Here is a 25,047-nt window from a genome sequence, read left to right on the forward strand (position 1 = left end):
ATGGTTAATATATCCACATGTGAATGTTGCTAGCACAATACAGAGGTCAATATTAGAGCTACTTCTAACTTTTTTTTTGGTAGATATGTTGAAAAATCTTGTTCACATAAATAAATAGGATGTTGAAGTTTTATTATAGCAAAGTTATTATAATTTTTGTACCACTTCTAAGTTGTATGCTAAAAATCACCTAGTGATCTACCTTCAAAAATTATTTTTAATTATGTCTGAGCTGACGACTCAATTAGATCTAACTTCAACTCTGAAAGTAAAGAATTGAGAAACCATCTGACTTGCAAAAGGATTCTTTTTTTTTTTTTCAGTCCAGCCACTGAGGACATACACTTTCCAACACCTCTATAAGTATTTTGACTTGTCCCTTATTTGAGGCCCCTACCCCCTCAGCAGATCTTACACCCCAGGCAATACACCAAAGGGAGCCTCCTCTCTTTTTTCTTCATTAGGAGAAGGGCAGTGGGAACCTGTACTCTCTCGCAGGTTCCCTCTCAGGCAGATAGATTTTAAGGAGTTGAGGATCTGAAAATTTATTCTGTTAAATTATGCATACCTAACTTATCTCTTAAAAAGTTATTGCGTTGCCCATTTAGAAGAGACTACTCCATTGTGTTGCTATTTCAGTTCTTCTATGTACTTCTAAGTATTTCTTATATCTTACACTTCTCCATGCCTTTGGTGAGGAAATAGTCTCACCAAGACATGTGGTGAGCATTGGGAGGAGGCAGTTCCAAACATCTTGCTGTCTTTGCTGCTCCCTCCAACCTTACCTCTCCCTACATCCTCACCCCATGTGCCAACAGCAGTTATTAGTCAGAGATGATCTTCCACATGGTCATTTGGAACCCAGGTTTCTCCCATCTTGTAGTTTGGCTTCCTTTCCAAGCCTCAGAATCTTCTCCATTCAGATGGCAGATAGCAAAGGAGCACATACAATCATGTGTGAGTGTAAACCTGAACTATTCCCTCTGGAATATATTTGTTATATCCCTAATCATTGATAATTCATTCAGAATTCTGAATGTAATGAGGACTTGTAACTTTACATTGTACTAAAATCTCTTTAATTAAACTGTTCAGGCTGCAGTTGTCTGTTAGATATGATGACCTCATAAACACTGAGCAGGGCATCTCTCTCCAGCCTTCTGCAGCATTTTCATCAATTCTTAAAAGAAGGGATAACCTGAAGCAAAATTTAGATTTTTCATATTCAAAGAAAAAAGTATTTGTAATACTTGTTCTAATGTATGTATTAGGTGATTTGAGATCAGCAAAGCTATCATCAAACAAGTACGTTTTAGGTTGCACAATATTAGCTGCCTTAAAAAGAAAAAAAGATGAAACTGATTTGACAGCCATAATCGTGTTTCTGACAACATATACATGTTTGATACACATGAGTGCCCAGCAAGCCTATTTTTCTTCAACAGGATTATCAAATAATATGTTTTGAACACACGTTTGTGCAAGGTGGTTTACAAGGGGTCTCTATTACGTTTGTTTGTATTGTTTCCTGTGTGCTTCAGTTCATAGAGGAGTGGGGCAGACCTCAGGGTATAAGGCTCGCAGGAAACTTCACTTCTTTTGGATACTATGCAGTTCCAAAATAGTTCAAAATAGTTCAGTGGTCACTTGAGTCACTTAAGAATATCAGAAAGTTCCGTAAGATTTGGGATCAAGATGCTTTAAATATTCTTGTTTATGACCTATATGATGTAATAAAAATTATGTTTATTCAATTTTCAGAAAATGAAACTGAATGGGGTGGTTAGCATTTGTTGATTAGGTTTCATAGTATATTAAATAATTTGGATAAGCAGGCAGGCACAAACCAGATGATATGGGAAGCTTGACTTAAGAAAGAAAACAGACACCACAAACCTCAAGTATAGATGAAAATACTTACATGGTTTAGAAAAAGATCTTGGACTATAATGAAAAACAAACTTAATGAGTTCTTATAGAAGGTCCTGAAGCTTATGGAACATTATGTAACTAGTAAAGGTATAAATAAAATACAGGCAATTTTAAACTATTGGGTTGTATTTCAAACCTGGGCTTGATGCCCAGATTTTTATAGGAATGTGCCGTAAACCCAGCGTTTAAGCAACTGTAAATGACATTCCTTTACATTTCTGAAATATATACAAATTGATGAAACTCCTCGTCACTTGCCTAAGGTGGTATCCTAACTGGTCACTCTGCCTCCAGTCTCGCAACCTTCTTCATCCTCCACGTGCTGCCCGACAGTGTCGGTAACGTCTCACCCAGTTCCCCTCCCGCTCAGTGGCAGGGCGTTCTCATTGCCTATGGGCAGAGGAGAGTAAAGGAGACTTGGGTAGAGTCCAACCAATCCCGTGGCAATCACAAAACTTATTTGAATGGTGGTGTTTTATCTCAACAGTTCATCATTTTTTGCATGTTATTTTCCATCCTATCTATATTAATTTTACCACGAAATTTTTAAATTACTAACCAGAAATAAAATTGATGCTCAAGAGGGGAGCCAGATGATACTCTGCGACACACCTCAGTGTACATTTTCTTAAGTGAGAGGCATAAGTCTATAAGATAAAGTCAAAACGCCTTAGCCTGAAGACCTTCCATAACCCCTCTGGAGAGAAGGCATCCTTTTGTTGAGGGACAAGGTCTTTCAGGCTGGCTCTACATGGTAACTCTACATTGGATGCCGGGAAAGGCAGCTCACAGGAGAGGATGTAAAGAATTTTTAAATAAAAAAATTTTAGGAGAATCTCATTCCATAATCAGTCTTGAAAGAAACAAGAAGGGAAAGCAGGAGGTGGCTTGCTATTAAAAAAAAGATAAGGACTCTGGGCTGGCCTGGTGGCATGGTGGTTAAGTTTGCACGTTCAGCTTCGGTGGCCCAGGGTTCGCCAGTTCGGATCCTGGGTGCGGACCTAAGCACAGCTTGTCAAGCCATGCTGTGGCAGGCATCCTGCACATAAAAAAAGGGAGGAAGATAGGCATGGATATTAACTCAGGGCTAATCTTCCTCAGCAAAAAGAGGATTGGCAGTAAATGTTAGCTCAGGGCTAATCTCCCTCAGAAAAAAAAAGATGAGGACTCTAGGCTGTATTGGGTTTCCTCCAGGGAGTTATGACCAGCTTAGAGCATTGTCTTTTATCAGGTTAAATATAGCATGAATGACTTTAAAATAATTAGGCAGATTTTTTATAAAGTATATAAGAATTTATATACATAAATAATTTTCCTTCCCATGACCCCTTTGATAAGGGCTATACACTTGTTCAGATGATGCTGCCCTCATTCAAAATAACTTTAGACCTTCGAATCTGTCTTCTGGAATCTGCTTCCTGAACTGTTTACGAGCTGTTAGCAAAACCATTTTCTTTTGATTTTATTCTCTCTCCTTTTACTCCTTGCCTCCAGGCTCTCCTCAGTTCCTCTGATTTTCTCAGTTTCCTTTGTCTTGCTCCTGAGGGTCCCTGAGAACTGTTGTGGTCCCAGCCTGGAGCTAAGAGAGTGGTGGTGGGAGAAGTGATTGAGTTTGTGTTATTAGTCTGGTTCCAATCAGAAGAGAGAAACCACATAGCAATTTAAACAGGGAAAGTATAGTATAAATACAGTATAAATTATAACAGGAGATTAGAGTAACAAGGGAATGGTTAGTAAGAAATAAAGAAAGAAACTTCTAGAGAATATAGGAAAAGCGTATGTAAGGAGTAGCCACTGCCCTTAGAGCCAACATTGAACCCAGGAAAGAGGCCCTTCAGGCCTCGTTGGGGAGGGCATGGCTTTAGCTCGCCGAATGGTGGAGAAGTCACTCTGGTGCCCTGCTGCAGGAGCTTCCTGGAGCTTTGTCCTCTGGAACTTTCCAGAAATCCACCATCCTGGGAGTTAGTGAAGCTGTTCATGGGACGGGTCTCACCTGAGGCACTCTGCTACAAAACTGCCTGGGCAGGGGAAGTACTGGAGAAAACTGCTAGTCACTAGGTGCTGTTGCCCATTATCCACTGCAGAAGCCGGGCACTGGAGAAGCCCCCTGTTCTGCAGGGACCTGCTGAGTGAGCACACCAGAACCAAGAAAAACCCTTCCTCCTGCATTGTCTCTTCAGTGTCCTTCCTGACAAGGCTTAACATCATGCCAGGTAGCAAAGGAAGAATAAAGGGCACAGTTTCAGTTTCACAGAAGAAGCAATTAAGGGTGAATTTGGAGCTGGAAAGCAATAAACTGATAACTGGCACGGTTGGTAAGGCCCTTTTACTTGGAGTACTTAAGGAGCCAAACTCACTTCTACACGTCTGTGAGCTACCTGCTTGCTATAAGTAAAATAAACTGATAGCATGCTTAATGGAAAGGAATGTCTGATCAAATTTTCATTATAACATAGTTCCCAAGAACCATGAGAAAAATAAGTAAAAATAGGAGTGTGTGTGTGTGCATGTGCACATTGGTTTTAGTATAAGAGTGCCAACACAGCTTTCAAGGGAGGGTCTCTCCTTTTTTCTGAGGTTATACTCATTTTACTGTTTTTTTCAAATGGCTTTAATATTTTTATTTTTTAGTGAAATAATGATCATAATGGAAGATAGCTTTTGTTGTTGTGATGGTTTCATTTGTCTTAAAATTCTTCCTGCTTCACGAGAGAAAAAGTTATCAACCCTGTGTTAGTACTCTTTCCATTTTAGAAAAATTATGCTGATCTATGAAATTCAAATCTGGAAACCATTACACCCAACTAAGAATTTATTAATATAAACTGTGGCAAGTCACTACAACTTTTTGTGAAATGTATAAAAAGTTTTGCATTTAGAAATTGAAAAACAGTTGTTACTTTATGTTCAACAACAAGGATGTATGAACTTATAAACAGAAGTTAAATAATAGCTATGGCCATGCACTTTCAATTTATTGTCTCCACTTAAACTAACCAGTAATAGGTATCATTATCACTGTTTTTCAGATGACAAAAATCAGATGGAATTAAATAACTTTTCTGAGGTCGTATAGCTAGTAAATAGCAGAGCCAGGATTTAAATAGGCGTCTGACTGGCTCCAAACTGTTTCCGGATTTAAATAGATGTCTGACTGTCTCCAAAATCCATCCCGTGTCTAAGGAAAGACAAGAACTGAATTAAGGAGTTAGAAAATGGAATTTTCAAAAAATAAAAAGACAAATAGATCATATATTTTATATATATTATTCCTAGAGAAAGGAAATGTAAAAAGGGACTTCATGACTTGTTTTTAAAGCTTGAGGACTATCATGTTTGTAAAATTCAATACCTAGTTTCCATTTTCACCAAAGCAAATATGAGAACACCAGTGCAAGTAGAAAATGTGTGTATGTGTCATTAATATACTTTGATGTATCAAGAAGGAATGTGTTTGTTGCTGATTTGACTAGAGTGGCTTAATCAAATATGGTTTTATCTGTCTCATGTAACCAGAGGTTCAGATATGGGTGGTTGCTGAGACTGTCAGTAGCTCACTGTCAGGGCCAACCTTGCTGCGATTCCCTTGGCCTTCCTCTCATGGTTACGAGATTGCTGCTATGGTTTCTGCCATCACTTCTCCCTTGAAGCAAGAAAGAGAAAGGAGTGTACCAGCTACATATGACTCATTTTACCAGCTTTTCTGAAACATCCCCACGCGCTGTTGCTTTCATTCTCACTAGCGAGTGCTGGATCACATGTCCTTAGCCCTAGTTGCAAGGGAATTTGGGAAAGCAAGGAATAACTTTGTCATGATTGGTTTAGACCATAGGTCAGCCAAACTCTGGCCCCAGGACCAAATTCTGGCCACCTCTGCTGTACATAAAGTTTTATTGGAACACAGCCACACCTGTCCATATGCACATTGTCTACAACTTCTTTCACGCTACAGTGGCAAAGTTGAGTAGCTGTGATAAGGACCATATGGCCTGCAAGGTCTAAAGATATTTACTGTTTGGGCTTTTACCAAAAACGTTTGCTGGCCTCTGGCTTAGACCTTTCACAATCCATCGTCTGGGGTTGACCACATGGACACTTTGGGGCTATCTGGGCTTCCATTAAACGAGGAAGATGTAGGAAAAGGGATGGTGGAAAAGAACCAACAGTATATGTCACCTGGTCCAACTAATTATATACAAGACCAAAAATTTATAATACATTTTCTACTTGAAGTCACAGGGTCACCTGGAACATATAACTTTTCTGCTCCTTCGTTTCCTCATAAGCCAACTAGGAAATACAGAAAGATAGAAATTTTGCAAATATATGGAATCAAATGATTGACAATGTTGTGATATATCGTGAAGATATATTCAGGAAGATAATCCCTAATTTACTGACTTCTATACAGCACTGTCTAAGATATCGTCAGACTAAGTCTTAGACACATATTTTACTGATTGACACTTCCCTTCAAACTGTTTATTTTAGGTTCTTGCATACACTGAAGGACTTCATGGAAAATGGATGTTCAGCGAGATACGAGCTGTATTTTCAAGACGTTATCTCCTACAAAATACTGCTTTGGAAGTATTTATGGCAAACCGAAGTAAGTTCCCTTAAATATTTTGAAAGAAAATGTGCTCATATTTGGATGTTGGTCATTTACATGGTGTGGTACTGTCTTGATTATTCTCTGCTGTGTTTCTGTCTTTGATATGCCCTCACTAAAATAAAAAATAAAAATAAAAAAGAATTAATTTGTTTGAGAATGTAAACCCTAGATTTCTCATGGATAAAGTTATACAGAAAGCTGATTTTCCATGAAGCTTCATTACGTTTACAAATAAGTGATGATAAGCACTTGAAAATGATTTCTGAAATTGATGGTTAGCTTTCCCATGGTTTTCTAAATCATGTTTTTTCTTCTTACCACAGCCTCGGTTATGTTTAATTTCCCTGATCAAGCAACAGTAAAAAAAGTTGTCTATAGCTTGCCTCGGGTTGGAGTAGGGACCAGCTATGGTTTGCCACAAGCCAGGTAATTATATCATATTACACACTGTCTATGGTTTGTTAACATATTTCAATCTCAATACAGCAGAAATATAAATAGGGTATACCATTATAATTATTTTGAGGGCCAAGGAATTTTCTCCCTCTGCATGTCATTTGTAGGGAAAGAGGTTATGAAAACAGCTATTTTAAGAATAACAGAATAGGGCATAATTTTATATAACACGTATATAAATGAAGAAGTAAAAAACTTGATTTCTTATCATAGCCAGCACTTGATTAAGGCATTTTGCTTGAGATCTTAATAAGAAACGTACCAAGAACCTCATGATGTTTGTGATTAATTGTTGTGTAATCACATATAAATTATTTTTATAAATGCTATGTGTAAATGCTTCTTCATTAAAGTAGTAAAACTCTTAGAGTTTATTGAGATTAATGCTCATTAATTGTGCTGTAGTTTTAACCATTTTCTAAATCTTTCATCTTTTTATTCTAAAAGCGTCATTTTGAAGTAATGTTTTATTGAAAGATAGTAGTCTAAGTAGAAAATAGTCAGCAATTATGTGCATCACTAATTCAATTAGTTTTTGGCTCTAAGTAACTGAATACCTGACTAAAAGTGACTTACACCATAGGGTATTTTGCTTTCTGGGTTTTTTTAATAAAATATCTGGAGTTAAGGAGTTATGAGTATTGGCTCAGAGGTTCAGTGATGTCAGGACTCTCAGTTGGCCTCATGTTCACAAAATAACTGCTACTGCTCCACACTACTACTGTGTCTTCACACAACTGAATTAAAGTAGGAAAAAGACAAAAAGGATTTCTCCTTGAGCTTCTATGTTTTAGGAAGGAATGTATTTCTCAGAAGCCTCCAGCAATCTTTATCTCAGGTCCCTTTAACCAGAATGGGGTCACTTTCCCGCCCCTAAAACAATCACTGCCAAAGGGGAATGAATTTGTCAGTTTGGCCCAATCATCCCCTAGAGTTGAGGGAAGAATATACCTCTGAACTACTTGCCACCTCCTACCTGAACAAAATAGGTTTTCTGTTGACAAGTAAACAAGAGATACTGGCTTTGAGTGGACAAGCAACAGTGTCTTCCACAGGTCGTATGTCCCTGGGAATTATTACAGAGCACTGCACGGATGGAAAGGAAAATGAATCTATGTCTATTTTCCCTTAAATTGGATACAGGCATTTAAAAGATGGAGACTTCGTCTTATTTATCTTTTAATCTACAGCACGTAACACAGTGATAATTGCAGAGATGCTTTTTAAGCGCTGCTCAACTGGAGTTGCCTTGCATTGCGGCGTATCTGGTCTCGTATTAAGCTTACAGTTAAGACCAATTCACTAACATGTATGTACATGCTCAGGATATTTGCTAGTGGAATGACAAGATTAAATTAAGGCGTAAGTAGATAATGAAATACTTATATAAAATACAGGTCAAAGGAAGACTGCATTTTAAAAAAAAGAAAATGAAGTTAGTTTTGCAAGACTTGTTCTTATTGAATCTAAGCTGACTCATAGTAATCACTACTTCCTTTCTCAAGTGCTCACAAACTGTTTGTTTAATCAATTCAAGAATTTTTCCAGGAATTGACATCAAGAATTCACAAATAGGTCTAAGTTTTTCCTTTTTAAAAATAATCTCCTGCCTCCTGGCATCTTTCTCAATGACCGTGACTCTTCAGAGATTACCAGTTGAGGTTCCTCGGAGGCATGTGTAATTTCCTTCAGTGCTCATGGACCTGTCTGGACCCGAATTCCTTTAAAACGATCAGAAGCTCTTTTACTGTCTTCCTTACCTATTATGAGTATTGTTTCACTTTCAATCACATTGGTCTCTCTTTGACTTTTGAAAGATCATTCTTCTTAATAGAAAAAGTGGAAACAACATAGGTAGTTAGTAGTGTTGGTTTTGCTGTTACTTCATACAGCCCTCCTGTCTTAAAACCCTCTTTCATTGCCCTTGGTTTCCCCCCAAAGGCTCAACTCACTCGGTTTCCTAATTATATTCTCAGAAGTTCAGTTCTGTATATTTCCTGTGATATATAGCCTTACAAGTAGCAGATGAGGGTAGGAGGAACACCGGATCTAAGCTTACATCTGTCACTAACAGGCTGGGTAACATAACAGAGCCTGGTAGTTTTTAGGAACTAAATACGTGTTAGTTGAAAGAATGCTTACCACCAGGCAAGAGGAATGACACTCTCATCTACTATAAAATGGGGACAGTATCTTTGCAAAGAGACGTTTTGCACATGTCCTGAGATCATAAAGTGAAGGCATTTTGTAAACTGTAGACACTGCTACACTGTATACATATATGCATACATACACAGATATGGATGAGTAGGTGGGTAGGTAGGTGAATAGATATACACACATGCACCCATGAACATATGCATGTGTGATGTGTAAGATCTTCTTACATTTAGAGAATTGTCAAGGGGAAGGGATGATGCCTGGCTCTGACAAGTAGAAGCCTTCCAGCTGAGAGTATCTTGGCAAAATCTCCAAGGGATCCATTCTTCTTTGTTTTCTTCGCATTGGGTTTGTCAGTTTAACCAGAGTTTATCAAACTCTAGGGAACTTACTCTAAGGTAAACCCATAAGAGACTGATTTAGAAACAAACAAAAAAATTATTGAATTCAAAGGCAGATGTACTGCCAGAATAATTGACTTCACATATCATTTAGGCCACTTCTTGGGCAAGCCCACTGAAGAGATCACATTACAAATCAGATTGTTGCTTAATGAGCAAAGATTTGGAACAAAAGGAATATTTCCATTAAATTGGTATAGCCTAATAAATGCCCCTTTAGTTAATTAATATCCATAGCTATCATTTCCTTTGTGTTTAACTTATAAGCGTTATTTCCCTTAATTTTCTTCTTTTTTTTGGCTTATAAACAACATTTATTCCTCCAAATTCTAGAGCCTGAGAAGTCTAAGATCAAGGCTCCAGCAGATTTGGTATCTGATGAGAGGCCACTTCCTGGTTCATAGATGGCCATCTTCTCACTGTGTCCTCACATGGTGGAAGGGAGCTCTCTGCCTTTAATTCTTAAAACAACCACATTCTTAAAACAGTGGGATTCTTATCCCATTTTACAATAGGGAAATTTTGATTTAGATAAGTTACTTTTCTTGCCCAAGATCATACCCCGCTCTCTTAATTTCTGTTCTGTGTTGTCTATCAAGGTGACCTACAATGGTCAGAACAATACCTTCACCCCTGCATGATGATGGAAAAATACTGGCAAAAGCTTGCCCATTTTCTAGACTCCATGCTTATTACCATTGTTTGGTTAATGTAGACTCTGTTCAGGCAATCAGTACCATCAATTAATTTGAGATTTAATTAGATTCTTCACTTACTAACTATACACCTGGTTGTATTCATAGGGTTGACTGATGATTTTAAATGGTCACCATTCAAAATGGCACTTAATGGTGGTTAATACTTCTTATTTCAGAGGACAATTTTGTCTTCATCTTATCCCCCAATTCTAAAAGCATCCTACTATAGCCCAAAAATGTACCAACTATCCTCATTCTAATATACAAATTTGTTATAGGATATTTTGAACAGCCCTATTGATTTACTCTTTCCCATTGTTCTTCTTCATATGATTGAGTTACTTAATTTTTTTAGCATCGTATCTCTCTTTAGCCATTTTTCTTTTAGGGTAGACGACCGATAATTCAAGTCATTCAGTATGTTCTTATTAAGTTCCCACTATATGCCGAGTATTGCTAAATGCTAAGGATAAAATAGTTAGTAAAATACAGTTCCTGCCAACAATGAGTTTATAGTAGGAAAAACAGAGGAGGAAACAGGAAAAACTGATCCTTTTGCTAATAACCTGCTTTTGTAAATTCATTTCCCATGTCCATATTTTTCTTCACTGTTACATACTCTGCACAGGATAGCTTTCTTCCATGATTCCCATTATTTACACCTATCAAGATTTGTTTGGTTTTCGGATTTTGTTTGTCAGAATTATTTCCAGATCATCAGTTTTCTTAAATTGCCTGGGTTCAAAATGTCAACAAAGGAATTCAAAACTTTGTTGTATGCATTGTTTTTAGCAGATTGGACATGCTGCAGGTAAGGATTTTAGTCAGAATAGCAAGAATGTGATTATAATAGTAATACAATGCAAATTGGACTAAGCATATGATTGTAATAGTGGTGCAATGAAAATTGGGCTAGACATTGTTAATTCTTGGAGAATTCAGAAAATATTTTAGCATGTTGCCATGACAAAGTCAGAATCAGGGCTAAAGTTTGTAACATAAAATCGTTGTGTTAAGTGGATGTGTACCTGTGAAAATTTTGAATTTTGGTGACATATGGATCAAAATCTGGAAGCCCTTAAGGTAGCCCTGTGAAAATCATATTACAAATTAATTGAAAATGCACAGAATTATAGAATTGAAGTATGAAATGTATATACCATTACCATTGTATTTAAGTGGATCATTAGACTCATATGGTTCTATTGGAGTCAGTAGGGTCTATTATCTCGAATATATGTAACTAGGAAACTTCCTCAAAAATGTTAATATGTCATCAGGCGGCTACAGTTTATTAAGTTAATATTTTAAACATTGAGTTACACATAATTGTTCTTGAAATTGTTAATTCATATTTGAATTTTATTGAGACAACGAGTTCCTCCCCATCCTTTCCCCCTCCCTCCTTTTCCTCAACTAATTTATATTTTAGTTCCTGCTACGAACAAGACAATGCCTATTAAGATTGCATGTGATAGATATACATGATAATGATACATGAATGACAGAGATGGTCTTCAGTCCACAGTTCCTAAACTGAGCACCAAGGAGCCCTGGGATGTCACAGTGAAATTACAGGAGGGTTACAGAGCATTTTGTATTTCTTAGGGAAACACAGCAACATCTGTCAGATACCGCACAAACTCTTAGCTCAGGTTAGTTCTAAGTTTCAACATCAGATAGCAATGCATTCTTTTCACTCATATCTTAGCTTTGTGAAACTAGTTTTTAGGAGTTACTGTGGTGAAAAATAAGTACTCCATGGAAATCAGCGTGGAACAGGAAATGAAGGTGGTGCTGTCAGATATGATTTCGAGGTTTAAGAAGCTGTGCAGTGCCCAAAAGGTACGCACATCCCTTTAGTAAGTAATTGTAGTTATTTAAGAATAAAATAAAATACGTGGCATAGTAGTTAAGTTCGTGTGCTCTGCTTTGGCAGCCTGGGGTTCGCTGGTTCAGAGCCCAGGCACAGACCTACCACTGCTTGTCAAGCCATGCTGTGGTGGCATCCCACATAAAGTAGAGGAAAATTTGCACAGATGTTAGCTCAGGGCCAATCTTCCTCAGGAAAAAAAATTTTTTTCCTTTTAATTTATGAGTATTGTATTTTCAAACAGCTACTAAGTTGTTAAGACTTAAATATTTATTAAATTATTTAGACCTAACTACTTAATAAACAGAACTGTTAGGTATTTCTCTTGGGCTAGGGGCATGATGCAAAAATTCCTGAGACACTAAGGGTAGCATGAATTGAAATAGTTTGGGAACCTTTGTCTAAGTGATGATCATTTTAGAAACTCAGTAGCCTTACCATACTTTTACAAATACAGCCAGCTTTCATTATTTTTTAGATAAACCCATTGAACCCCGAACGTTTCATAATTTACACAAATCATACTGATTTACTCCCTTAAGATTATTCCTGTGTCCCTTCTTCTGAATTCATACATTTCAAAGTGCCCAGTTGCTGGTTTTTTACATCATAAAAGGGATGTGCGTTGTGTGGTTAGAGGCTGTGCACATGTGCACACTCCATGTGAGGAGGCAGGTGTAAAAAGTTTAGTGGTGGCTTTTATTATATAAAGTTTAAGTCAAATGCTTATATGCTGGTATGTGACTACTGGCCCACCTAGCTTCTTAGCACGAAGTAGATTTGCTGTATTGTTTAAAAGCAAACTTATTTTGAGTATAGTTTCACCTTTTTTCTTGTTGACTTGTAAAATACCCACTTGCAGCCATGTTATATGAATAGGTGCTTTCATATTGGTTTATCCTTAGTAACTAAATGTGTCTTCTCTATAGTATAATTTTTAAATATTGTTAATATCTACAATTAAAATGTATTTTAGAATTTATCTAAGAAGATAAACCATAAATTATTTTAAGTAAATGGTATCAAGCCAATATATTCATTAATATTGAATTTTTAGAAGTCATGTGTTAAAGAGACTGTTTGTTGTGGTTTGTTTAATTGCTAGGAGGATATCACTGGCCACTCCTCGACAGCTTTATAAATCTTCCAACATGACTCAGCGTTGGCAAAGAAGAGAAATTTCAAACTTCGAATATTTGATGTTTCTAAATACTATAGCAGGTAAGACATCTCATTCTTCAATCTCATAATATGTTTACGTTCATCAAAATCATTGGTAATGTGACTTGATGGAATACATTTTCTCCTTGGATTTCAAATACAGCGTTAGAATAAATATTGAAGCACTCACATTTAATGTTATCAGAACCCAGACGAGCTAGTACTGAGGTTTTAGATGCATTTATTGTTGAAGAGGCTTTTCCTTGCTCTCCTTCTGCCATTTCCTTTGCTGACAGCTTTGTCTGAAGGTTTATTAGAGTCAACAAACCATTGCCAGAGTGTCTGGAAATAATAATGGGAAAATGTAATTTCTCTACTTTGTCATTCTCAGCAATAGCAGCTAGACAGGAGAATAACAACAGGATTCTGCCTAGTACAGATGTCACCTGGATTATGGCATGATTGGGTTACAGCATCTTTTCCTCTTAAAGTCTTCAAATAAAAATATAAAATCAGGTTACATTTCTGAATGATGAGTAATTACCGTCAACCTCAGCAGTACCATGCTTGTAAATTAAAAGAAGGTGGTGGCTCTGTTTTTCTGCTAAATCAATGGTTGTCAGTGGTTAAACATAGCTATGAGATTTAAATACCTTTTTCTTTTTTCCTAAATTAAGCTCCCGAAGCCTTTTTTCATGTTGAATTACTAAGGGTTTGCTTCTATAAATCAGGCACTGCAAAAATTTTTGCAGTCAGTGAATTTAAATAGCTACATAAATACATATGCTTACCCTAGGATTAGGATTCATTCTGAATGAATGCTAGAACCATGAATTTAGAGCCAGTTCTCTGAATCATTGCTTAAAGGAATAACTGTGTAATATTACTCTTTTTTAATCTATCACATATGTGTGAATATGGATGCTATAGGTATATATTAAATATGAATGATATATATATGTGTTAAATAGATAGGCAAGAGAACTCAATTTATCAACAAAAATATTAAAAAGTTGTTTGAGGTGTTTTTGCATTTTAATCACTTAATATATATTGTAAAGTTAATGCCTTTACTAATAGGATGCTAGAGGTACAACCAAAGAGCTATTTTGTTACATGTTAAATTTTATTGTATATTATACACACATCTCCATTGTATACATATATCTTTATGATATCTTCATGACATATTTCATGTATATTCCTATATCAGTATACACAACATACGTATCTTAAAGAAACCTATTTCATTCCTCAAAAAAATAAAAGAAATGTTATACTATTTAATTAGCATGTATTATTTACATATATAGATAGAATAAACAAGCATCTGAAGTGTAAAGAACTTAATTTCATCAGCATATTAACGCAGACAGCATGATGTAGCAGAAAGATCTTAAGTGTCAATGCCAAAGATGAGAGAGAGAGAATCCCAGATCTGCCAACTTTGTGTCCTTGAGCACAGGTGGAATTTCAAGTTTTAATTCTGTCTTGGACTTTTAATCTTTCAGTAGCCATGTTTAATATGTTTACAACTGTTTAATAACTGATATGTTTGGTCTTATATCATCTTGTTTTGTACTGTTTTTAATATTTTCTTGCTTTTCATATTGTTTTGTTCCTCTTTGGCCATATAAATAAATTTCTGCCCACTCTTTTAGAATATGAGCATCTTATTATTAATTCTCCTAGAGATATGTTTAAAGTTTTAAAAACTCTTTAAAATATATTCCTATTGTTTTTAAACTCATAAGTGAATCAACATTTTTAATCACTTCTATGGAAAATAAGAACTTTAACTCAATTTACTTCTCATTCATTGCTTATCTTTGTCCGTATAATTTACTACCCAGAATCCATATTATTATTAAACTCTTATTTTTGAGAGTCTGTATATTTTTGCATATTAAGAAGGAATTCTAAACTCTCTATTAAAATTTTTTCTTGTTAATGCAGTATATTATTTTCAGCTACATGGATCTTTACCTGATTTTTTCGGAATAATGTTGTCTTTACATTCTTCTGCAGTATTTTTCTATATTCCCTGTGTGAAGTTTTTCTATTATCTATTCTTAGAGATCTATCAAGACTTTGTCTACCATATGTCATAGATGGGCATATGAGTTTTTTCCTTGGCTGTGCTAGCTTCTGGAACTATTGGATGTAAAACTGGAAGACAGGGTCATCTGCCTCTCTCCCAGCTCAGTTTCCAGTTTCTCTGGCATTCTTATTAAATGGTTCTGCTATTCTAAGATAGGATTCTGTCTCCTCCTCTGGATGGAATGGCATCGAGTTCATTGGTTTAAAGGACTCGTCTAGTCTCTGTCCCTTGCCATTGCATTTTACTCACGTCAGATATGTTTCCCACAATATGGGAAATACTGCCTGTAACTACCGCCCACTTCACACCTGTTGCTTTCTGGGAGTCTCTTTCTCTGTCTAGTTCTAGAAAGATTGTAATCTGGATAGAGATAACATTGTGATCCCTTCTAAAAGCTGCGGTATAGACACGACTTTTTTTTTTTTTTTTTTTTGGTTGGGACAGTGTTTGATTTTTCTGAGCTAGACTGAGCAGATCTTAAGAGGAATTTAAGTGTCCTCATACTCTCTTTTGAATCATTGGAGTCTGTTTTATTTGATGACATGAGGAATCTTTAGGCCACTTTTTTTTTTAAAGAATCTATTGGGTATTTCCTTTACAATGATTATAACTCAACATTAAAGCCTGTCTAGGGTAGACAATGGGATAAAAAGGAGTATAAAATAGGGACTGGGAACTCAGATCACTTACATCCATGGTAAATGAAATATGCGTAAATAAGAGAGCATTTTCAGACAGCTGATGTTAAGTGCTGAACAAGTGCTATCATTGGTGAATGCTGTAAGAGCTAAGCACAGTGAAGGATTTTTTAAAATGTGTTTGTCTGGGGAGAAAATAAAGAGCAGAGCTTTACAAACTTCTGCCAGTTGGATAAGTGTGATGTGTTCAATGGACATGAGTATCATATCCTGGCTGGAGCAGAAAATAATAGGAGATAATATTGGAGCTACAGCTAAGAGCCAGATTGTAAGGAGCCTGGACATAGACTTGTAGGAGTTAGCATAGTTTTTTAGTAGAAGGGAATGCATTATGGACTTTAGGAAAATTAAACTAATAAACTATGTATGGCGTGAATCAGAAATGAGACACCTTAAAGTTAGGAAGAGCTGTTAGGAGTGTATTACGGAACTCGAGATGTGAAGTCAATTTGTTCATCCTTTTAGTTAATAGTTACTGAACACTCACTGTGTGGCACACACTCTGTAGTATAGTCAGAAAAACAGACATGTACACAGTAATTCCAGTAAAAAGTCATAATTATTATAATGGGAGAGTATACAAAGCCATTTGGAGTCATAGATCTAGAAAGCATCACGTATAACTAAGAGATCAGGGAAAGCTTCTCATAGGTGAGACACTTAAATTGGAAATTGAAATATGAGTAAGAATTCACTAGAAAGTAAGCAGAGAACATTTCAAGATTAAAGGAAATGTGGGGTGAAGAGTTGGATTAGAATAATGGCAGCAGGTATGGCAGAAAGAGTAGTAAATAACACTATGGAGGATGTCATTATCCAAAATTTAGAAGTGACTGCAGTATGCTCTGGTTCAGTGGTTGGCAAAGTGTGGTACGGTGACGGCCAGTATCAGTATCACCTGGGGGCTTGTTAGAGATGCAAATTCTCAGACTCCTCCTCAAACCTACTGCATCAAAAACTCTAGGAGTGGAGCCCAGCAATCTACATGTTAGCAAGCCTTCTGTAGGTGCTTGTGATGTATGAAGTTTGAACATCATTGCTCTACACATTTAAGATCTAATTATCAAAACTAGATTTGCATATGGGAACATTTAGAACATACAAGAAAGCATGCAATTAAGTGCCATTAACTGTAATAAAAGTTTAGAGAAGAGGGAGATTAGTATGAGATAGTCTAGTCAAGGGAAGCCTCATAGAAAAGATGGGCTTCAAATTAACTCGTAAAGGATTTCGTCATGTGTAGATGATTATCCAGGCAAAGTGAACCATTATACAGAAGTAGAATGACAATTGGTAAAATTTGGGAGCATAAACATCCTGAGGTGCTCTCCCTGGATATATCCTGCTAGTTCTTCCCGCGCCATCATCTTAAATAGGAGTGCCAATTTATCCTGAGCCCCAGCATTGAGGATCTGGGTGATAGTTTTACAGAGAAGCTTTACAAAAGCCCAGATGAAATACTTGTTAGAGAAATCATTAGAATTATCTATTTTCCTGATTTGTGGAGAATACTGTGTATCCATTCATCTCTTCTTAATGGAACACTTCAGAGTTCTCTAAGGCTCCTAGAATAAAGGACAGTATAAAGATGTTAAATTGTACCAATATCACTTTTACTAACCTAGGTTCCACTAAATAATCATGTTGTTTCATCTCAAAGTTTTAGGGATACAGTTATAGTTCAATAAATACTTATTTTATTTAAGTCAATCAATTGAAATTTAAGATTTATCATTTTTTGAGAGGATATTAGCATTCTTATTGACATATTGTATTTAATTTCCTGAGTAATCCAAAGCCAAGAAATGCCTGGCTTATATTTTATTGTAGACCTTTTAAAATACTTCTTTAATGTAACTGTCAACATTCAGAAAAAAAAAGTAAATAATAGTTAACATTTATTGAGCAATTTACAATGTTGCAAACATGGTTCTAGGTGCTTTAAGTGTATTTAATCATTTAATCCTAACAATAACCCGAGAGTTAGGCTCCCTTCTTGTTCCCATTTCACAAATCAGGAAATGAGGAACAGAGAAGTTAGATACTTGCCCCAGTCACAGAGCTAATATGTGAAGAAATCAGGATGCTCTTGCCTCTAGCGCTTCAGTCGACCACGGTACCATACTGCTTCAGGAAGTTCATGGCACCATTCAGTTTCACCTCCAGATCAGCCTTATTCTGTTAACTGCTTTAAACCCAAACAATTAATGATTTTAAATAATTTCATCATTTTCTTTTACATTTCATCAAAAGAACCTTTTGAAGTTTATTTACTGTCATGACTTCTGTAGATAGGGATACATCTGGCACTGGATCTGGGCCTGGAATTACCCCTCTAATGCAGAACCTGGTACTGTTTTCAGCTAAGTCTCAGAGCCAGAGAAACAGGCTCTGAGACAGAGACTTGCTTGAAGGAAGTTTACTGGAGAGTATCCTTGGGTTCAGCCTCGGTGGGGGAGTGAAGAAAGTGCAAGTGGGCAGGAGGAAAAACTGAACCCCAAGGAAGTCGCAGCAAAGGCCTCAGCACATCCTACAGGGAACCAGGAGCTGGGATAACCTTTCAGAGTTTTCTTGTCTTAAGGCAAGGGGGCCAGGCCCTCATTACTTCCACTCCGCAGTCTTTGGATGCAGACTCCTGGGAAGGAAACAGGACCCTGGGTGAGAGGGCTTTCTTCTGCTGATGATGACTGCTGGAGAGGAAATTGGCTGAGCGCCACCAACTCACTAGCGACACAGCCACCAACCCAGCATCCAGGATGCTGGTAGTTCACAGAATCACCTAGAGGACTTGCTAAAACATAGATCATTGGGCCCCACCCAGTGGGTTCTGATTCAGTATGTTTGGAGTGGGGCTCAAGAATTTGCATTTCTAGGGCCCGGCCCCGTGGCCAAGTGGTTACGTTCGCGCACTCCACTTTGGTGGCCCAGGGTTTCACTGGTTCGGATCCTGGGCACGGACGTGGCACTGCTCATCAAGCCATACTGAGGTGCCATCCCACGTAGCACAACCAGAAGGGCATACAACTAGAATATAAGACTATGTACTTGGGGGCTTTGGAGAGCAAGAAGAAGAAGAAAATAAAATGGCAACAGATGTTAGCTCAGGTACCAATCTTAAAAAAAAAAAGAATTGCATTTCTGACGAGTCTCTAGGTGATGCTGATGCCACTGGTCCAAGGTCCACACTTTGAGAACCACTGCACTGCACCTATATTCTTTAAAAGACATATCTAAAGATAAATTGTATTAATCTCATATAGCACTTGAATCTTCTATAGCACTGTCTGTGTTACACATTTTGGCACTTATGGTAATATGTCCTTAGCATTTTGTGTCTCTCTCTTCTTTCCAGTGAGATTATGAAGTTGCTAAGGAAAAAAATGTTTTGCTCAGTAGATACTCATGAAATTGAACTGATTTGATATTTATGCTTTATAAGTATTTGCATGATTTTGTGACCTATTATGTGAATTCACTAGAATTGCTGGAGGAGGGAATCTTTAAATTCTGGGATTAAAAAGAAGAGTTACAGAATAGGAATCTGAGTAAGAACATGAAACAATCATTTCTGGCTTCACATTTTTAAAAATATAGGTCAATATGACAATAAATTTACATTTTCTATAAAAATATTTTGATTACTCTTTTACGTTCTCAGATTTATCTCTTTCTTCAAAATATTATTTTCACATGAAATGCAAAGTACATCTTATGACCCATTTCTTGCTCTCCATTCCTTGAGGTCTCTCATACTTGGCCAGTTTTGCTTTTCTTCTTTCTAGATGTTTTAAAAATAAGACTCTCTCTAAAGCATACAGCAGCAGTGTCCTAGTATTAATGCATTATGTAGATATTTTTAGAACCTCATGTGACCTATGTATGTATACATAATTGCATATAAATAAGCACACATTTAACTTTATGTATGAAAGTTTTGTAAAGATACTTTACATAGTGAAGGAAGCTTGTCAAATATTCAGAAAACGATTACTTTTTAGAAGACACCTAAAAGTCCATAAATGTTTTCATGGCCTTTGTTTTGTTCTATTTATAAATTTAATAAATATTTATTATAGAAAATTGGAAATATAGAAAAGTGTGATTTTAAAAATTACTCATAAACCTAGCTATAAATATCATAGTTAACTTTTTGGCGATTTTTCTGTTTTTTATTTTTCTGTGTCTAGTGCATCATTGAGAACCTGCTACACGTAGTTTCACATTCTGCTTTTTCCATTTCTTTAAATATTATTTGAAGGCATGATTTTTAAAACTGCGTGAAAATCTAACTTAGGACTGTGGCATAATTTATTTAACTATTTTGAAACACTTGGGTTTCCTTGTTTATTTTTTAAAGAACATTAAGTTTTAGTATATTATGTGGAAGAATTTTAATAATGTTTAGAATTTACTAAAAATGTAATTTCAACCTCTGATTCCTGGAGTTGACCCAATTTCTGTTCATTGTGTTCTGAAAGATACAACTTGTGCTTCATTTTATACCTTATTAGCTAATACTGTGAACAAGATGTTAAAATCTGGCATTCTTGCATTTAAAAAAATTGCAGAGTGATTGCTAACATAACTCCATATAAATGATCCTGTTAGGTTTGAGAATTTTTTTTAAGGTTTTTGAGTTGCTTTTCATATGATCAGCTAATGAATTCAGCACAACTTCCCCAGCCCCAACCTTTTTCTCCTGTTTAGCATTTTCCACTTTTTTACTCTGTGATGTACAAGCCCTCCCTGGTTAATTATGTATATATTTAGCTACTGCATGTGTTGGGCTTATTATTGTCATCTAATTAGATGTAACTTGAACTGCTTGCTTCTAGAAAAATCATTAAAAATTCTTTCCTAATGACCTAGAGATGACAAAATGTCTGTAAAGTGTGAAGAAGCAGACAAGCACAGGAACATCGCTCTTAAAGAGTGTTAATCCAGATGCTGCAATCATCTAATTAAACAATATTTTGCTGTCATTAACATTTTCACCAAGGAATTGCAGTTATAATTTCTTTGTCAGCTGTCTCTAAATCACTTTACTTTCAAAACTAAAGTGCCATATAAAAACATTAAATTGGATGGTTTAATTAAAAAGTTTTTTTTAAACGAAGAAACATATCTAGTGTTTCTGAGATCTCATTTACTGCGCTTCACTTTTATTGTTTGAGTAGATTAGTGTCATAGGCTTGCAATATTTAATATTCATCTTCTAAGATAAATCCTTATGAGCACAGTTAGTAAAAAAAAAAAAATCTACACATACCACTGCTGGAAAAGGAAAGAACCCTACCAATTACAGCACAAGATCATTTACTAAATTTCCATTATCCCAAAGAAAAAGAACACAATTGATAAATAAGTGCCTAGATGTCCCAGAACCTGACAGATATTACTTTAGAACCATGCCACTTTTTTAGTTAATTTAGTAAACATTAATTTTTTTGGTTTCACAAGGTGTTCAGTAAAATAATTAAAGTAATAATGTGAATTCATGGCTAAAACTTATAAATGCAAAATCCCAAACACCACTATTATTCTTTTTTATCCATGTGATTTTTAAATATATTGTGCATTTTAAATTCAAATAAAAAATATATATTGACTGTCCATGTTGCAAGGCTTTTATATGAAAATTTTTATTTAAAAAAGATTTTCATGTAACTGTGTCTACATTTATTTATTGTTTATTGTATTTATTAGAATTAAAATATTGCTATAAAGCTTTGGTAATTTAAAAATTACTAAATTTTCCTTAGCATTTATTGTCAAAGAACCTTCCAAAACTTATTAAAATTGAGTTAAAAAAATGCAGGACAGATTAATTGCCATGAGCTGTGACTGTTGGCATCAATTTGTGTATATTTTTTAAAGATGATGCTTTCTTATTTTTTTGTATTTTTTCCAAAAATACCATTATATCTTTTCTTTTATTAAAAAATTATTTCTGTTAAAAGGCTAGTGTCAGGGCCAACCTGGTGGCGCAGAGGTTAAGTGTGCACATTCCGCTTCTGCGGCCCAGGGTTCGCAGTTCAGATCCCAGGTGCAGACCTATGCACCACTTATCAAGCCATACTGTGGCAGGCATCCCACATACAAAGTAGAGGAAGATGGTCAAGGATGTTAGCTCAGGACCAGTCTTCCTCAGCAAAAAAGAGGAGGATTGGCAGCAGATGTTGGCTCAGGGCTAATCTTCCTTAAAAAAAAAAGGCTAGCATCTTCAAATATGGTGCCTGTTTTTATGCTATTTATATTTATACAATACATTTAAGTACTGAGATAGTGTAAGTTAACTTTTTATTTTATTTTGACAGTTATTTCCTTCATATATAAGTTATAAAACTTCATCGTAAGTTTTAAAAACAATTATGGTATCTAATTTTCTGCTATTAATTGATTTATAGGTAATATAAATAGATGATATACAAATAACATCAACATTATTCTATAAAAATACACTTACATACTGGAAGACCTATTTTTCATTGAAGTTTATAGGTTTTTTAAGTAGAATGGTAACCCAAAACATGACAGGGAACTAAATATGCCTTGGGCCTAGTTAGAATTCCAGAAATAGCTATGCCTAGCCCGTCTAGACTCTCTCTATATGTACTTGTATAGAAAATAAACTGAGAATAATCAGGTGTCCTAGGTTAACGTATACATGAGCTATCCATAATAAATTTTAGAATTTTACACTTTGTATTTTACAATGATACTGCTTTAGCAGAACATTTTCGTATACGAAAGACTTTAATAAAGGTTCCAAATTCTTGTTTTTTCTCTTCAGTATTATTATTCACAATAGATTTATAAACATAAAGCAGGTCCATTCATTGGCTGAGCTGTCCAGCTGCAGACATTTCCTTCTGGTTTAACTTGCACATTCACACTGCCCTTTTCTCCGATATATACATCCATGCCTTTACATGGTCCTCATCCTCCAAAGAGACTATCCTGTAATTTTTCTTCTTTATTTGGCTTATGTTTGTTCATCTTTTAAAATTTGGCTCCTTTTATCCCATTTTTTATCACGTACGTATTCATTCCTTCAGCGAACATCTATTGGACAAACAGTATGTGCCAATACACAGAGATTTTAAAAAAAAAACCCAGACCCCACGTTCATGAGTTTACTGACTAGTGGGGAGGCAGACAAGTACACTGCCACGTATTAGCTCTAACAGACATCTGCATGACTGCTGTGGTGGGAGAACAGAGAGGAAACCCTAACCTCGCTTCCCCCCATTCCAGAAAATGCAAAATGGAAGCAACATTCTGCTTTCTATCAATTACATACATATATAATATAGACCTACATCAATTACACATTTAAAACAATATGCAGTTTTGTTGTAAAATGCAGAGATTCATATAATAAACAGATAAAATTGTTACCCAATAAAATGTTTACTAAATGAATTAGTTAATTTAGTTTGATGCTAATAATAGCAGATTTAGTTCTTCCTCAGATTACGGGGGTTCTTTTCTATTTCACAGTCACGTTTACCAATTCCTACAAGAATAGGTATATTTCATGTCAGTTCTTGATGATGAACAAGATAATGTATGCAGATCTGTGCCACTGTTATTCTGCATGCGATGTGTGCAATGAGCTATCAGGGAAATAGCTATTTTGTATGGATTTGAATGGAACTTTAGAAAGTTGCCTATGATCAGATCATAACACATTTTTACAAAAAATAATCTTGTCCAACAAGTTTTCTTGGACCTCTGTTTCCTCAATAGTGATTCTCTTAATTTTATGTGATCATACGTTTTTTTCAGTACCGCTTTATGAGAGTGAGCCAATGCTGTGCTCTCCCGAAGTTTGTCACGTTCCCATTGTGCTTCAGTACCCTACCTGAAATACTTAAGTCATTCTATCAAAAAGAACCCCAGCAAATTCAACCTAAGACCCAGCAGTTCTCCACTAAAATGAAATAATATAATATAAAAAGAAAGATCATGAACTTAAAGGAGTGAAAAACATGTATGTGACATCTTCCTCTTTACTTTTTCATACTGGCTTCAGAGTACTTCTGTTAACTTGCAAATTCTCTACCCTGATTCTTGATATAAATTCATTGTAGTATTCTATATACTGGCAATATAATTTCTACATATATTCTCATTATGTAGAATACTATTACAGAATCTGTAAGTGTGTAGGTCAGAAGGGTGACCTCCGTCATGGCCACTTCCGGGGCACTGGCCTACAAGCCTCTGCGTCCACGGTGGCAATATTGTTTTCATCATAGTCAGCAGAAGAGAAGTGAAGTACGGAGGCACCCATGTGGCAAGTTATAGTGGGCCAAGCCTGGAGGTGACACATATCACCTCTGCTCCTGTTCTGTAGATTAGAACCCAGTCCCATGGCTATAGCTACTTGTAAAGGAGGCTGAGAAATTCAGTCTAGCCCAAGAAGAGAAATCAGTTATGATAAACAGCTAACAGTCTCTACCACAGGCTTATATTATAAAAGGTAATTTTAGTTACTCATTACTTAGTTATTATTGAGTGAATTCACTTGAAACACATTACTATAAGAATGCTTTTGATTAAACAAAGACGTAGTCCAATAAACAAAAGAAATTACTTTTCGTCCTAAATTCAATAGTACATGTAGGGTATACAATGAATACAGAGATTTTCATTCCTCTTTTTTGCTTTTTCTAGGACGGACATACAATGATCTGAACCAATATCCTGTGTTTCCATGGGTATTAACAAATTATGAATCAGAAGAATTGGATTTGACTCTTCCAGGAAACTTCAGGGATCTGTCAAAGGTAACTTAAATATATAGACGTCAATTTTCTTCATAAGGCTATATTCTTAAAGCATTTCTACTGAGTATATATATTCAGTTAATGTTTGTAAGAAAGTAAACCTGGTTGTCTTCTCCTTTTGTAGTCAGTGTCTAAATCTCATCAGTTCTTAGCATAG

General features: G+C 35.9%; 1 protein-coding gene across 9 annotated transcripts in view; it reads left to right on the top strand.

The window, feature by feature from the left end:
* Positions 1–25,047, top strand: part of NBEA (neurobeachin) — a 680,233-nt gene that overhangs the window by 558,173 nt on the left and 97,013 nt on the right. For all 9 annotated transcript variants that reach the window (XM_070520525.1, XM_070520517.1, XM_070520519.1 and 6 more), the window contains 4 exons: positions 6,424–6,541; positions 6,871–6,973; positions 13,241–13,356; positions 24,778–24,890. In XM_070520525.1, coding sequence (XP_070376626.1) covers positions 6,424–6,541; positions 6,871–6,973; positions 13,241–13,356; positions 24,778–24,890 — 450 coding nt within the window. The remainder of the gene's footprint in view (positions 1–6,423; positions 6,542–6,870; positions 6,974–13,240; positions 13,357–24,777; positions 24,891–25,047) is intronic.

This window comes from Equus asinus, chromosome 11 (assembly GCF_041296235.1).
Source record: "Equus asinus isolate D_3611 breed Donkey chromosome 11, EquAss-T2T_v2, whole genome shotgun sequence".
Classification (NCBI taxonomy): Eukaryota; Metazoa; Chordata; class Mammalia; order Perissodactyla; family Equidae; genus Equus; species Equus asinus.